This window comes from Lutjanus erythropterus, chromosome 4 (genome assembly GCF_056507025.1).
Source record: "Lutjanus erythropterus isolate fLutEry1 chromosome 4, fLutEry1.hap2, whole genome shotgun sequence".
NCBI lineage: Eukaryota > Metazoa > Chordata > Actinopteri > Lutjaniformes > Lutjanidae > Lutjanus > Lutjanus erythropterus.
In genome coordinates, this window is record NC_139320.1 from 1,860,274 (window position 1) to 1,874,843 (window position 14,570).

Below are 14,570 nucleotides of genomic sequence, written 5' to 3' on the forward strand. Positions count from 1 at the left end.
ATGTTCAACATTATGGTTTACAAAGCTGGTTAGTGTGTGTATGTGCATGTGTGTAAAGGCCAAAATAATTCCCTTTAAGTTGTAATTGTGTTTGTAGTGTTTCTCTGCAGCTTGAGGCTGATTTATGAGGCTTGCCACTGCTCGGCTAACAAGGGCCATAAATCCTCCCCTCTACTCTGCTCCTGTTCATCACCTTGGGAGAACCACACCAGGTTAACGACCATGTATGTGTGAGAGTGTGTGTATCTGTGTGTAAGTGTGTGTTAGATATATAATACATCAAAATGTTCCCATTGGCCACCTTCAGTCCTTTAGGTGGAGGTTGAGGGAATGGGTGCCTGTTTCACTGGCCATGCACTCAACGAGCCACATCGATATTCATGGTTAGGATGATGGGTCAGGTTGTGGAGTGATGCTGCTGACGTGATGTTTTCCAAATTATACTTTACTACAAACTGCACTTTATTTGTAGAATATGTTATTATTCTACAAATTGATTGTAATGGAACTGCATTTGTGTGGCGCCTCTCTAGTCTTCCAGCTACTCAAAGTGCTTTCACACCACATGTCACATTCACCCACTCACACACACATTCATACTCTAATTGCAAAGGCTGACATGTATACTAACAGCAGGCTAACCAAAGCTTAGAGAAACAAACTTTCAAACACTGGTGCATCCAAACCAACTAATTATTTACACACACACACACACACACACACACACACACACACACACACACACACACACACACACACACACACACACTTATTACTGAAACACAGGATAGTCCAGTATTAGTAGTCTTCCATTGTCACTCAGGTAATACAATGAGAACACTATTTTTCTGACTTTCTTAATGTGAAATCAGAATAGAATTTGTAGCTGGGTTAAAATATAATAACAAGGCATTATCCTGTCTGGCAGGAGACCTTTCTCTCTCTGGAAATATTTCATACAAAGGCACTTTAGACTCACTATTGTGACAACTGTGTCTGAGAGGTGATGATAACACACAATTGCGGTTTCACTATATGTAAATATAGTTCTTCTGTTGATGAATTTTACTTGTTTACTGCAATTCAATGTCTTCATGATCTCTAATACTTTTTATTTGACTTAAAAAAAACTGATATTTTCCTACTTACCATCATTAATTGCAGTAAATAGTTCTATACCTTTTAAAGAACAATTTCATGTCAAAACTAGTAACCTCTTCCTTAATTAAAGTCATTTGTTCACTTGTTGACTGACTGTCCAGGACATCCAATTATCTGATCAAAGGCAGTTCAAGATCTACAAAATCCAGTGCTGCACCCTACTCTCTATTTCCTACTTTATCTACTTTAATACTACTAATTAGGGGTGGGCGATATGGCAAAAATATCATATCACGATTTTTTTAATTAGAAAATCACGATTTCGATTTTATCACGATCTTACATGTATTTATATTATGTATTATGATATGTATTTAGATTTATATTTACTGTTTTTGCTTTGCTTTCTACTTTTTTTCAAGCACAAAGGTAAAAGTAAAGGTAGTAATGTCTGCAGAAACCACAAACAGAAGAGTGAACTAACTCTTTTAACTGAAACAGTCACCAGAATGTTTTGTTCACATGTTAAAATGACAACATTTTTCTTCTGGAGCAGGACAGACGCTCCCAGACCCCCAGAGGACAGGGGACTGGTTTACCAACATGACATCTTTTTCTCCTCTTATGAGTTTGCAGGTCTGTATTTAGTAATAAAAAAACAACAACAAGAATACCATTAAAGTACAACAACAGCAATAAAAATGTTGATTTTTCAAAAAAGGAAACAATAACATGCAAGATTTTTAAATTTAAATACCTAAGTAAAGAATGTGAGTATTTTTCCATCACAGCAGTACAGTGATCAGTGTTTCAGTGACTCTGTGGTTCAGTGAATAGTGTTTTAATTATGGCGGCCCTCCACATTAAAAACATCGGCACCATGACATGATTTTTTATTTTTGGACCTGCGCACCTTTTTTGCTCGTGTCTAGAAGGTAACTCTTTATGTGCGCAACTCTCGCGAGATTTGTGTTCGTTATTTCTACTAAAATAATCAAACTCGCGCGATCTTTCGCGGGTCTAAGGTTCCCTTCTAGACACGACCCTCTCTGTCTCTCTGTCAGACTACAGACAGCAGACTGTCTATAAACAGCACGATGTTACACTCTGCAGTGTTTTACACAAAGACTTTATTTGTGTGGACACCCAGGTTTGGTTTGTCACCAACTTTGTCATTTTTATTTTTTTAATTAGTCCGAGAGGAGGACGGTATCAGTGATTGATTAGTGATCAGTCTGCCCTCCTCTCCTCCCTCACCTGTTCACTCTGCTGTGAGAAGGTCTGAAAGTTTCTCACAGAGAAACACAGACTCTCCTGTTTTACGTATAGGCCTCCTTATACAGTTGTTTAATTTTATAAGTGCATCTGGTTGGTGTCCATGTCATTAACAATCACGTTAGTTTCTGTTGTAATAAACTCCGTCATTAACAACCGTCTCCTCCACACGCAGCTTCTCTGCAGTTGGTCTGTGCGTTTTCTGATCAGATAAAGAAGCACCAGAAAGACTAGAAAAGTTGCGCCAGTTAAAATAGAAGCGTCCCGTCAAAATTTAAAATCTCTTAATAATCTCTTATTGGTTATAGGTCCGGGTCTGTATAGGACGGCGTGTGGGTCCGGACTCGGACCGCGGTCCGCCTGTTAGGGACCCCTGAACGATCCATACGATCTCCTCACTTTGGCAGATCGTCTACACGTTCTAATCCTTCACGATCTAATATCGTCATATCGCACACCCCTACTACTAATAAGACAAAACTGATTAAAAGCATGGTACTCATAAGACAGTTTTCAAAGAAAACTCACCAGTCTCTTCATCAATGGCGAATCGTCCAAGTCCACTCCCATCATGAATGGAGTACTGGATTTCTCCATCTCGGCCGGCATCCTCATCGTTAGCAGTGACTTGGAGTAGGGTAGTTCCAATCCTGGCATTCTCTTTAATTAATCCCGTCAAGGCAAATTGAGAAAAGTATGGAGCATAGAGGTTTTCATTCACATCCACAACCTCAATCTCCACAAAGGTGACAGAGAGAAGAGACACAGGTCTTCCCTTGTCTTTGGCCTTCACAGTGAGGTTGTAGAACTGCTGGGTCTCGTAGTCCAACTCTTTGGTCAGCCGGATAGCCCCGCTGGCTCTGTCTACCTCAAACCATCCATTGTAGTCATTGGCTAGAGAGTATCTGACTTGGCCTCCCAATCCTAAATCTGGGTCCTGGGTTTCCAACCAGGCCACAACAGTTCCTACTGGAAGATCCTCAAGAGCCCTGGCTTTGTAAACACTGGGAATAAATAGTGGAGGACAGTCATTCACGTCCTCCAATATGATTTTCAAAGTGGTCACACAAAACTTCTGGCTCCCCTTTTCGGCCTTGTCCCGGGCCTCAATCTTCAGGTTAAAAGCAGAAACAAACTCCCTGTCTAGTTGGCCAGCAACATACACTATACCATTAGTGAAGTTGATCCCAAACTGAGTGGTGCTGGTCAAAATAGAGTATACAATCTCCCCATTGGAGCCAAGATCTTTGTCAGTTGCATCAACCTGAATGACATCTGTACCTATGGCAGTGTTTTCAGGTATGACAATGGAATAGCCTCCGTCTTGCAAAAACTGGGGTGCATTATCATTAGCATCCTCGATGTAGACAGTAAGCAAACGCCAGGCAGTTTTGGGTGGCAGGCCAAGGTCATAGATAGTTAGGTTGAGGAGATAGCGATCCCTCTTTTCCCTGTCCATGGGCAGGAAGACACTGATAAGGCCAGTCTCCATGTCGATGGTGAAACAGCTGTCGGTGTTTCCATCTGAAATCGAGTATAGAATCTGACCATTGAAACCTGTGTCACCATCATAAGCATTCACCTTGAAAACACTAGAGCCAACCTTTAGGTCTTCCCGCACAGCAATATCTGTGGGAAAAGCTTTGTCAAACTGAGGCGTTTGCCGATTGACAGAGAAAAGGTCAATAAAACCTTCCTCGATTTTGGGCTTGGTGCTAGCCTTGGACTTTTTGAGTAACTTTTCAGCTAACTTTTGGGCTACTCTTGTCTCTTTACAGTTGAAACTTTTTGGAGGAGATTTCCCATGAACAACTGAGATGTTAACAAACATAGGATCAGAAAAGTTCTCACCATCTGTGGCAGTTATTTTGAGACTAAAGATACCATTTTTTGGAGTGGCTGTGGCAAGGGAACGTCGCAGTGAGAGGACCCCTGAATCCGGGTTGAGGTCGAAGTAACCCCATTCGTTCCCTGAAATAATTTTATATTTTACGAGCTCTAGCTCATCTATGTCAATCGCAGACATTGTGGTAATCACTTCATCCACTGGGAAATCCCTAGAGATCACCCCCTGGCATGCAATCTTCTCAAACAATGGCTGGTTGTCATTTACATTTTCAAGATGGATTGTTACATTGACTTCACTCTCCCGCCTGTAAGGTGACCCCCAGTCAGATGCTCTGACAACAAACACAAAGCTCTCTGATGAGGATTCAAAATCCAACTCTTTAGTAGTGCTGATGATACCAGAGAACTGATTGATTTTGAAGGGCAATGGCTGAAGGCTGGAAATGCTGTAAGTTATGTATCCATTTTCTCCTTTATCCTCATCCATTGCAGAAACTGTTAATATGTTGGTGCCAACTGGTACACTTTCATTGACCAAAATCTCATACGAGGACTGCTCAAAAGTTGGGGTGTTGTCATTGGCATCCTCAATGGTTACCCGCACTTTAACTTTGAGCTCACTATCTATTTCCAGTACCTCAAGATTAAAGACATGCTGGGTAACCTGAGTGAACCAGCGAGTGGTGGAGATTACACCTGTTAGGGTGTTCATTTGAAAAAAAGCTGAATCTGCAGAAGGTGTCAGGATGTATTCTGCATCATCAGGTTCTGGCTTGATTTTAACAGCCTCTACAATTGTACCTGGTGGTGAAATTTCATTTAGACTAACGTCATACAACTCCCGCTCAAACTTAACTTCAGCTGTTTGCCGCTTCTTGACCATAATGTGGACAACCTTGACAGCAGAGAATTTCTGTGGGGTTCCCCTGTCTTTAGCCTGCAAAGTGAGGTTACAGCCGTATGGGTAAGTCTCCCAATTTAATGAGTCATGGGCCTTTATGGCAAACTCGCCTTCCTCAGATCTTTCAACAAAAAACTTTGCTGAGGGGTCTCCGCCCACAATGACCACTGAGTCAATTTCACCATTTAAGCCCTCATCTAGGTCCTCAACAGTGACCATAGCATACACAGCGTTTTTATCCAGCCACGAGGGGCTGTGGGTGACCACATTCATGACTGGGGCATGCTCATTCACACGCTCCACATGGACAAAAAGCTTGGCTGTGCTGCTGACCCCATTATTTCCATAGAGCTTCATGCCACGGTCCACAGCCAGGATTTCTAAATCATACCGGTTCTGCTCATCAACATTGAGCTTTCCACTGAGAGAAACTACTCCACTGGTTGGGTGTACTGCAAACAGCTCCATTTTCTCCTTGAAAAAATAGTAAAACTCCCCATTGGAGCCAATATCTGCATCTGTCGCGGTAACTTGTGCTATGCTAGTCCTGAGAGGGGTGCTTTCCACTATTGTGACAGAGTAGGTGGTAGGTGAGAACAAGGGTCGCAGGTCATTCATATCCAAGACCTGGATGCTGACTTTAGTCCAAGTCTCAAGGAGGGCCTCTCCCTTGACAGAGGCTTTCACTGTCAATACATAATTATCCTGAATCTCTCGGTTCAAGATGGCCGCATTGCCACCTTTAGTCCTTATGCGCAAGAAGCAGAAATCACCCAGCACATACTCCTCCGCCTTGAAGAACCCTTCATCATCACCTGAGGTGATTCTGTAGCGGATCTCCCAGGAGCGTTGTGCCAGGTGTATGCCCATTTTAACTTTACTGTTGGCATAGGTGCGTGCTGCTGAGTTTTCATAAACCGTAGCGTGGTAAACAGCCTGAGTGAAGCCGAAGTGAGGTCCATCCTGAGGGGCCCCCTGGGGATTCTGGCCACAGCAGGGTGGTGGCTTGAGGAGCAGCAATGGCAGCAGCAGGGCCAGGCCAAGGAGGGGGGTTCGCATGCCTGCCCACTGGCCCATATTCACATCCATCCCATCATCATTCCATCCTGAAACAGAGAGAGACAGGGAGAAAAAGGTTAGCCACAAGGGGAGGGATTTACAGCATTTACGGGCTACTAATTATCCATTGGACTACAGAGATTGGAAGTGGGGAGGGGAGGGGGCATCCACAGTTACTGGGCAACCAAAATGAAGGCTGACATCATCCTTGTGTGGTCTCTGGACACTGGCAGTCAATTGCAAGTTTCAGAAAAACCAGAGGTGGTTTGAGAAGGAACAAAATAATTGTACGGCTAGGAAGAGAAGTGTAACATCACCAAAACAAACATCAAAGAAAATAACTGCAGAGGACAAAATGATGGGCTGCCACACCATGACCCTATCATAACCCTTTTCCTGAAATACATGAAAACTGCAGGCCTGCGTCTTCAAACCATGTAATATCTCCAGAAGCAAAACAGATATGGTTTTGAAACTGAGTCAAAAGCTGCTGTGTTCAGATTTTGTTCTCTTTTTCAGAAAAAAAAATGTGTTCTGAAAGTAAGCAGCCACAAATATGTGCCAATCTGGGTTTTGGGAGAAAAGCCTGATCCGGTAAAAGCCATGTTGTGGCCATAGGAGGGCCACAGTGGTCTGCAATTTGATGACTCTGCACTTTCCACCACAAGGGATGGAGAGATGGGCGGGGAAAGACAGACCGTGTCCGAGCACACTGATAATAACACACTACTGAACTGCACGGGTAAATCAACAAATTCCCAGCAACACACACAGTTACACACACACTTACACACATGTACAAGCGGCTCCTGCAGTAGTACAACCTTTTTTGTTTCAAAAAGAAACAGAATCCGGTCTTAGCTTCTGACTGAGGGAAAAAAAACATTTGGCTTTGTGAGCGTGACCATAAACCACCTCATCTGAAACAATGCAAACCAATGCCTAAGCCTGCATTTAAATACATTTCAACAGTCTTTCAGGGAAGAGAGGCTACAATCCACCCAAGTGAAATGCCAAAAACAACACTTCAGTTTGCATCTGACCTTAAACTGTCATCTCAGTGTCAACTTCAGTAAGTGAGGGTGAATGTGGGGGGGGTTTCGAGGACTTTCCTGCTGGAAGTGTCTCAGAGCAGTCACAGTCAGCTTTACTGGGTCAGTACATCTCTCCTTTGAAAAGCTAGTGCCAGCAGGGAGGCACAGTAACGATGCCTCAACACTGCATTAACCCTTTGAACCAAGGCTGTGAACCCAGGCATCTTGTTCCATTTTCAGTCTTACACGGTTTAGATCTGAGCCCTAGCACTGCAAGAAATTTAAGTAATGTACACTTAATTAATGGTTTTCTCTTTTTCTTAATTCTATTTGGGATTAATAAGATTTGAGTTTAATTTAAGACTGTGATTCCTAACCAGGGGTGCTGCTTTTTGACTGACTGTGGAGCAGCACAGCTCATTTGAAATGTGTATTATATGTGAGAAAATACATGTGTTAAGACCATCTGATAGGGCTTCGGAGATACGCCAGACATGAAAATATGGGAAGTACTGTTGTACCGCTTTTGACACCAAGATTAGCACATGAAGGTTTTTTAAACACACCTAAACCTGCTAAAATAGTCGATTAAGCCTTTTCCCATTGCCAGTAGATGAGCTGCCCTTTTCTGATGTGTTGCTGGAAAGATCTACTCAGATCTTTTGTAGCTTCTAACTGAATCTCTAGTTTAAAGTTTTGTTTCTTTCCTAAATAAAAAATTAGGATGTCCACCTGGGTGTCATGTCTACACCTCTGCCGAGTAGAGCTGGGGGCCATAAATATCTGTGACTACTGCAGACTCATTTGACCCCCGACAGAATGCAGATCATACTCTTTCTCACTAAAGATAAAAGCCAGATGTTAGTGGGGGTTCTTGTGTAAAAGGGGCCTCACAGGCTAAACATGAGCTCTGTTTTTTTCTTTCCCCTGAAGTTGAATATTTTATCATGTTATGTAGTAATTCTGAACTATCTATACATGTCAAAATAGCTACCTGTACACCCTGCACTGTAAACCATGGATAGACAAGCCATGATTACCACGATGACTTTGATCCCATGTCTGAAAATGAAATGATAGACATTATAAGACAAGAACTAATGATATAAGAAATGCCTTTTTATGATTTCTTAACAGATTTATAGATGATTAGCTATATGATTTTCTGGTGATTCCACTATCAATGGCAAGAGTTTGTGTGTGTTCCAGGTTGACTCACATTGTGTCAGTTGGGCTTCTGAGGCTGATCAGCCTTTGTCTTGTGAATATGTGTGTAGGGTATACCAGGCAAGGCTGCATACATGTAGGAGTCGGTGGTTAAACCAAACAGTCCTTAGAGGTTTGACAGCTACTGTGTGCTCACTAGCAGAATGTCTTGGGGCAAGGCGCTGGACTCTTCAAAACTGCTTAGAAGTCAAATAACAAGATCAACCAACAAGTCAGTCAAAGTCCATTTATCCCCTTATGGTGCTCATTATTCCATGTGCTGGAAGAAACAGCATGTGTGCGGAGTGTGGCGTTAGACTGCTGCAGCCTGTGGCACCGCTGCTGTTACTACAGTACAGCTTGATTTAGCCTGCTGTTATTTTCAATTGTTACGATCCCACAATACCCGAGAGGCAGTCATATTTGGAAGAACCATAAACACACATCTGGTCAAAGTGTTCTCTACTCTGTTTGTCACCATACTCACAAACGCATGCACACACACACGCTTGTGGCCATCAGAGCTCATTCCTGTCCTCCATATGTAGAGCGCTGCCCTGAGGGCTGGTCGCAGGGCAGTGTGCAGCGGGTTGATTGAGCACACGTACTTGACGGGCTGCTCTGCTCTCTCTCCCCTTTAGATAATACTGAGATCACTGACAACAGTGTTCACAGTGACGATCTACTAGAGAAGATGCCGTCGGCAGACTGGAGCTGCCATGTCACACCCTGCAGTGAATTTCTGCTTAGGCCTGTGTTTTCTCAATAGTGTGGCTGTAAACACATCTCTCTATTCCAGGCTTTGTGTGTGTATGAAATGTGAATACATGTAGAGAGAGGTGAGAAGCTAAACAGATTGTGGAAGACATTTTTGGTATTTCTGGTGTGATTTTGGACTTACGTTTGCATCACTGGGGCCATGTCTTACAAATCAGATTTACTGTATTTTGCTTTACTGCTTATCGTTTGCAAAGCACACCATAGTATTGTAGATTTTTGAATGCATTTTTCCTATTTTTCATGCAGTAACAGCTTTGCATTCCCCACAAAAATAAAGCAGCAGACTTCGCATAGGACAATATCCTCCTTACTACATCCATCACGGTCTTGTTACAGTCACACCTGCTGGGGTTAGAATTTATATCAACTCATGTTGTTTTTGGTGCAGTAATGCATTTTTACAAGCATGTTGAAGAGTCTCTACAATATAACTGTGCAACACAAATACATCTTTGACAGCAATAAAAACAAACATTTACTGTGATGGGTTCCTTCATGTATCAAAAGCACATTTAAGTCTGAAAGTTGTTTGTAATGTAACGTGTATGGTCTGTGGTTCAGTGTGAAAAATGTCCCTCCCAACTGTGACTCAGCCCACTGTTGTGTTCTGAAATTTCATTTTCTTGGAACAGGGGAACAATCACTCAGTATTAGATTGTATTGAGATAGTTTCTAAGACATTAGACCTTTGAATGCAAATTTAACCGAAAGAGCAGCCATCAATCATTGTCTACCAAACCAGAAAGATGCTCCAGCAGTAACGCACCAAGAGAAACAAAGACAGAGAGCTTGGAAACTGTTTAAGGGTGAAAGTTCGAGAAAAAACATTAAAGTGGAACATGAGTTGGAATTATGTAAATGTTGGAACACATCTGCTATCATCTATCAACAATTTACCCTCTGAGGGCAGTGGGTGACGTTTTAGGGCTTCCACCATAGTCAACAGATACCTGTATAAAAGACGACTTCTTCTGTTCAGCTGTGATTGGTCAATACTACTCGGACTACAAATGGATGACAAATGGAAACCAGAATGCTTCCAATACCAAGATATTGTCCCTTGCCTACAATATAGTGCATTCATATGCAGCAGAGATGCACCAATCGACTGGCCAATGACTGGAATCAGATGGTTCTAAACTTGACCAACCATGATGTTTGACTGGCCAGTCAGCATCAGATATCTGATTAAATTCTGCCAATTATAGTTCTTAAAAGAGAGAAAATCAGAATTGGCAGGTCAGACTTTAAAACACCAGAAATCAGAATTAGCCAATAAAATTGCGGTTGTACATCTCTAATTAGGGATGGGCAATCCAAAAAATTTTGGTTTCGACCCGACACTAAGTAATTTAAGGCCAGAGTCACTGATATTGAAAATTTTTATTATTAAAAGTGGCTTATGTATTACATGTAGAGAAGAGCAATGTGCCATTATTTACGAGGTGAATGTATTAAAAGACAAAATATTTTACTTACTTTTATTGTTACATGTTATGCTTCAGCCATTTTCAAGTTTCAACACTTTCATCAAAATTAAGGAATCTAATTTATTTAGACAATATGTTTGAGTGGGCTGAATATTTATTTTAATGGCTGATATTTAATTGGTCAGCTAAACAGCTATCGACGGACAGTTACAGTTTATAAATGTAACGCTAATCAATGCTGAAGATCTGATTTCACTACATTATAAATTTAACTTCTATGTACCAGGATATTCAGGCCTGAGTGTCTCTGACAAAGACTGTCAGTCAACTCTGTCTCTGTGTCGGGGGTCTGGATGCTGAGGGATTCCATCCCCACCTCCTTTTCCTGTTACACCTCCAACTTCTTTTATAAGTTATAGTGAACATCCTTCGTACCACACGTTTTCATTCACAGATAATGAAATATCTCCAAATTGAGGCTCCTCTTTCGTTCACCTGCCACCATGTGTGGGATCAAACTGGTCAGGTTGTGCGGCGCGCTGTTTGAGCATGGCGTGTGTGTTATTTGAGTGCACACAGACACAGACAGCAGTGGAGGAGCAAAGAGCACATGCACTACACAACTCAACCTTGTTTGCACAGACTGTTCTGCTCTTTTATGGAATAAAAACGGCAAAACAGAAGAAAAAAGTGAAACGGATCCCTATTTTGGGATCAATCCCATTGACGCCAGATTTGATCTTCAAAAACAAGATGTAGTATTGAAAGTATTGATATTTTGCAATTGATCCACTCACCCCTATCTCTGATATGCAGATATGTGTTTATAGATATCTGTGTTATTTTGTCAAACTGACAAACAGAATCTTTCTCTAGAAACTTTAATATGCCTACAAACATTCAAACTACAGTTTTGTTTGTTTGAGTAATGTTAGGCTGCACCACACGAGTGTGTAATGATGGACACACTGGTGGTTATAACAGAGTAAAAGTGGTGAATAAATCTTCATAAAAATTTAGATTCCTTTGAAGAAACTGCAGACACTCTGGAAACTGAAATCATTTAAATTCATCTGCTTCTCTGCTCTTAAGTGCATAATTACCACGTTGTTTCTATACAAGGAAACCCCACAAGCCTGCGTCTGTTAAATGTTTGCCACACACACACACACACACACACACACACACACACACACACACACACACACACCACAAGGGATAGCGACACAGAAAAACACTATCATTCTCCACTGAGAAGCCCCACTTACTGTCAGCTCTAAACACCCTCTCATTAGCTTTTCATTTCAGGCTAATTGGCCTTGAATTGTGTGGCAAACAGCAGCCAGCAGCCTCCACGCCCCGGACACACCGCTGGCTCTGACCCCACTCACACAAAGCTATATGTTAGCAGCTAACAGAGAGAGGCAGGCCTGCTGGTGAGGCTGCTGCTTCCCTTCTGTCTTAGGTACCAGCTCACATGCTGACAAAGACGCAAACACACACACACACACACACACACGCACACACACACACACACACAGGGTGAGGAGCTGACAGAGACAACAAATAAATGTATAGCAGCAGACTGAGAATAGTTTTGTACCCACACAAATGAGTCACAGCACAAACAGAGTGTGTGTGAAGACAACATGTCTCTGTAGGGAGACCTCAACCATTTAGCTGCTACTCACAACAGTCACATGAACAATGAGATCTTGTGTTGTAAAATGTATCAATTAGGGAAAAAAAACTACTACACCAAAAATCTGTTAGCTGGCCTGACTTCCACTACTCAGGTGGAAGTTTGTCTTCATCCAACCACACACTGACCCCAGATGGTACAGTGAGCTTGGTGAAATTCAAAAATTAAATTGGACTGTATCAGATATTCACAAAACAATGACTATTCTGGTGTGAGAAGTCAACAGTGCCTTGTTGGACAGTTTGATCTGAATATCAGGAATCTGTGGTGCTTTGGTGGACTGACTTGCTGAATGGATGGTCCTCTGTCAATCATTGTATAGAACCTGCCCCATATTAAATAAACAGTTATGATTGGCCTGACCGGATCCAATGGTGGTGGAACTCTGTCTGAATAGAAGGGGGGCCAGATGGACTGGTTCCCAGTCTTGTATTTTCTCTTTCTTCTAGAAAAAACACAAAGAAATACCAACCCGACCAACACTACAGACTGGGACCAGGATCACCTGATGTCATAAATTGTTTATAACCTATTCACTCAAAAATGAATTCAGTACAAATACTCTTTAAATTGAAGAGCACTATCAGTAACAAAATGTTCGATTGTTGTGTACAAAATGACTTTTTATTGCACCACAGGACCAATTAGTGTCTTTGTTTAATTCTAAAAAGCAGGATAAACTGTAACACCATATGAATTACTACATGTGAAGAACAGACACACAACCTTCATTAACATACTAACTAACAGCCATGTTGGATGTATATCTGATGTCAGTCTACATCGTGCAGAGCTAGAACAAGTCTAAATCTGGACTGCTGTTGTTGAGTTAAGATAAACCACCATCACCAGACAAGAAAAATATACCGTCTGAGTGAAAATGTTGTGTCAGTTAAGAGGCGCTCCCTGCCAAATCCTGCCATGCAGCAAAACACTGGGATTGTTTTCTGTCCTACTGTGATAATTACAGCCTCCTCTATCTGGAAGGAGTGTAGGAAGACAAGCAGAAAGACAGACTGGCAGAAGAGAGGGAATAGAGCATGAGAGGTGGAGGAGAAAACAAAAAGCACAACAAGACAGAAGGAGGAGACGGAGGACTGTGTATTATCTCATTCATACAGAAAACTACAGCACACTGGCACCTACAATCACGACTGTCAAGTCTGGTTAACACACCAATCAGCAGAAAAGCATCCAACGGGCCAGAAAAACTCAATTACCCATGATCCATAGCCTGCCTGTCTGCTACTATTTCAAAAGAGACTGCTTAAAAATGCATCCAACACTTCAAAGTAGAGTCACCTCGGACATGTTGTGGTGTTACAAACAAAACTGGAAAGATTTAGTTATAAATCAATTTACAGAGTGAGCCAAGTGTGTGACCTTTTGGATAGGAAATGTCATCACCTCATTATTTTATCCTATTAGATATTTCTGAGAAATTTTGTCATAAATAGCGTATGAATTCTTGAGTTATGGCCATGCGAGGTCACAGTGAGTGTGGAAGTTGGTGCAAACTTTTAAGAAATTATTTCAAGGCCTTCTTGAGAAATTATGTGCACGAGAATGACACAGATGGATGGACAGACGCTGCCTCCACTTTTGCCATTTTCTCAAGAGTTTCATTATTACAACCCACTCCACTGTTGCCATGTTTGCTGTTGTCAAAAACGTTTCACTCTTCGTCGGGGGATAATCTGAGCAGCGCCATCTAGTGGATGTATTGCTTTACATCCATGCCACCATAAAAGGACACATGGCAGTGGGCAGTGACAGTTACATCATTTAAAAGGTCAAATTTTCATACAAAAATGGAGCTTAAATGAGCTTTTAGTAGGGGTTTTGTCCAGTGTAAAAGGGGCTTTAGGCAGCCCAAAATATACAAAGAAGTAAGCCAATCATCCAGTATCTATATTCACAAACAACTGCTTCACACATACATACAAGTTAAGTAAAAGCTTAAACTGTGTATTGTGCTCTATCAGAGTTGTTTTGTCTTGAGAGGAAGACTCTGGAGACCAGCTGTGATCCAGCCCATTTATGTTCCAGTTTGATATGACTTGACTCTCCTCTCCTGCTTTCCTCTGAGGTCAACAGCTAAATAAACTTCATACCTTTCCCATTCCCACAGCACAAACAGCACAATTAAACTATTGTACTGAGGGCAAGAGGTTACCCTACACACGGCAGTGTCTAAATAGAAATAGTTTGCAAACAAAAACTAAGAATCATTC

At 41.8% G+C, this 14,570-nt stretch overlaps 1 protein-coding gene across 1 annotated transcript in view; it reads right to left on the bottom strand.

Annotated features, from left to right (window-relative positions):
* fat3a (FAT atypical cadherin 3a) overlaps window positions 1-14,570 on the bottom strand; it is a 252,564-nt gene that overhangs the window by 151,029 nt on the left and 86,965 nt on the right. The window contains exon 2 of the mRNA XM_084716763.1: window positions 2,905-6,231. Within this exon, the coding sequence (XP_084572889.1) occupies window positions 2,905-6,214 (3,310 nt within the window). The 5' untranslated portion in view covers window positions 6,215-6,231. The remainder of the gene's footprint in view (window positions 1-2,904; window positions 6,232-14,570) is intronic.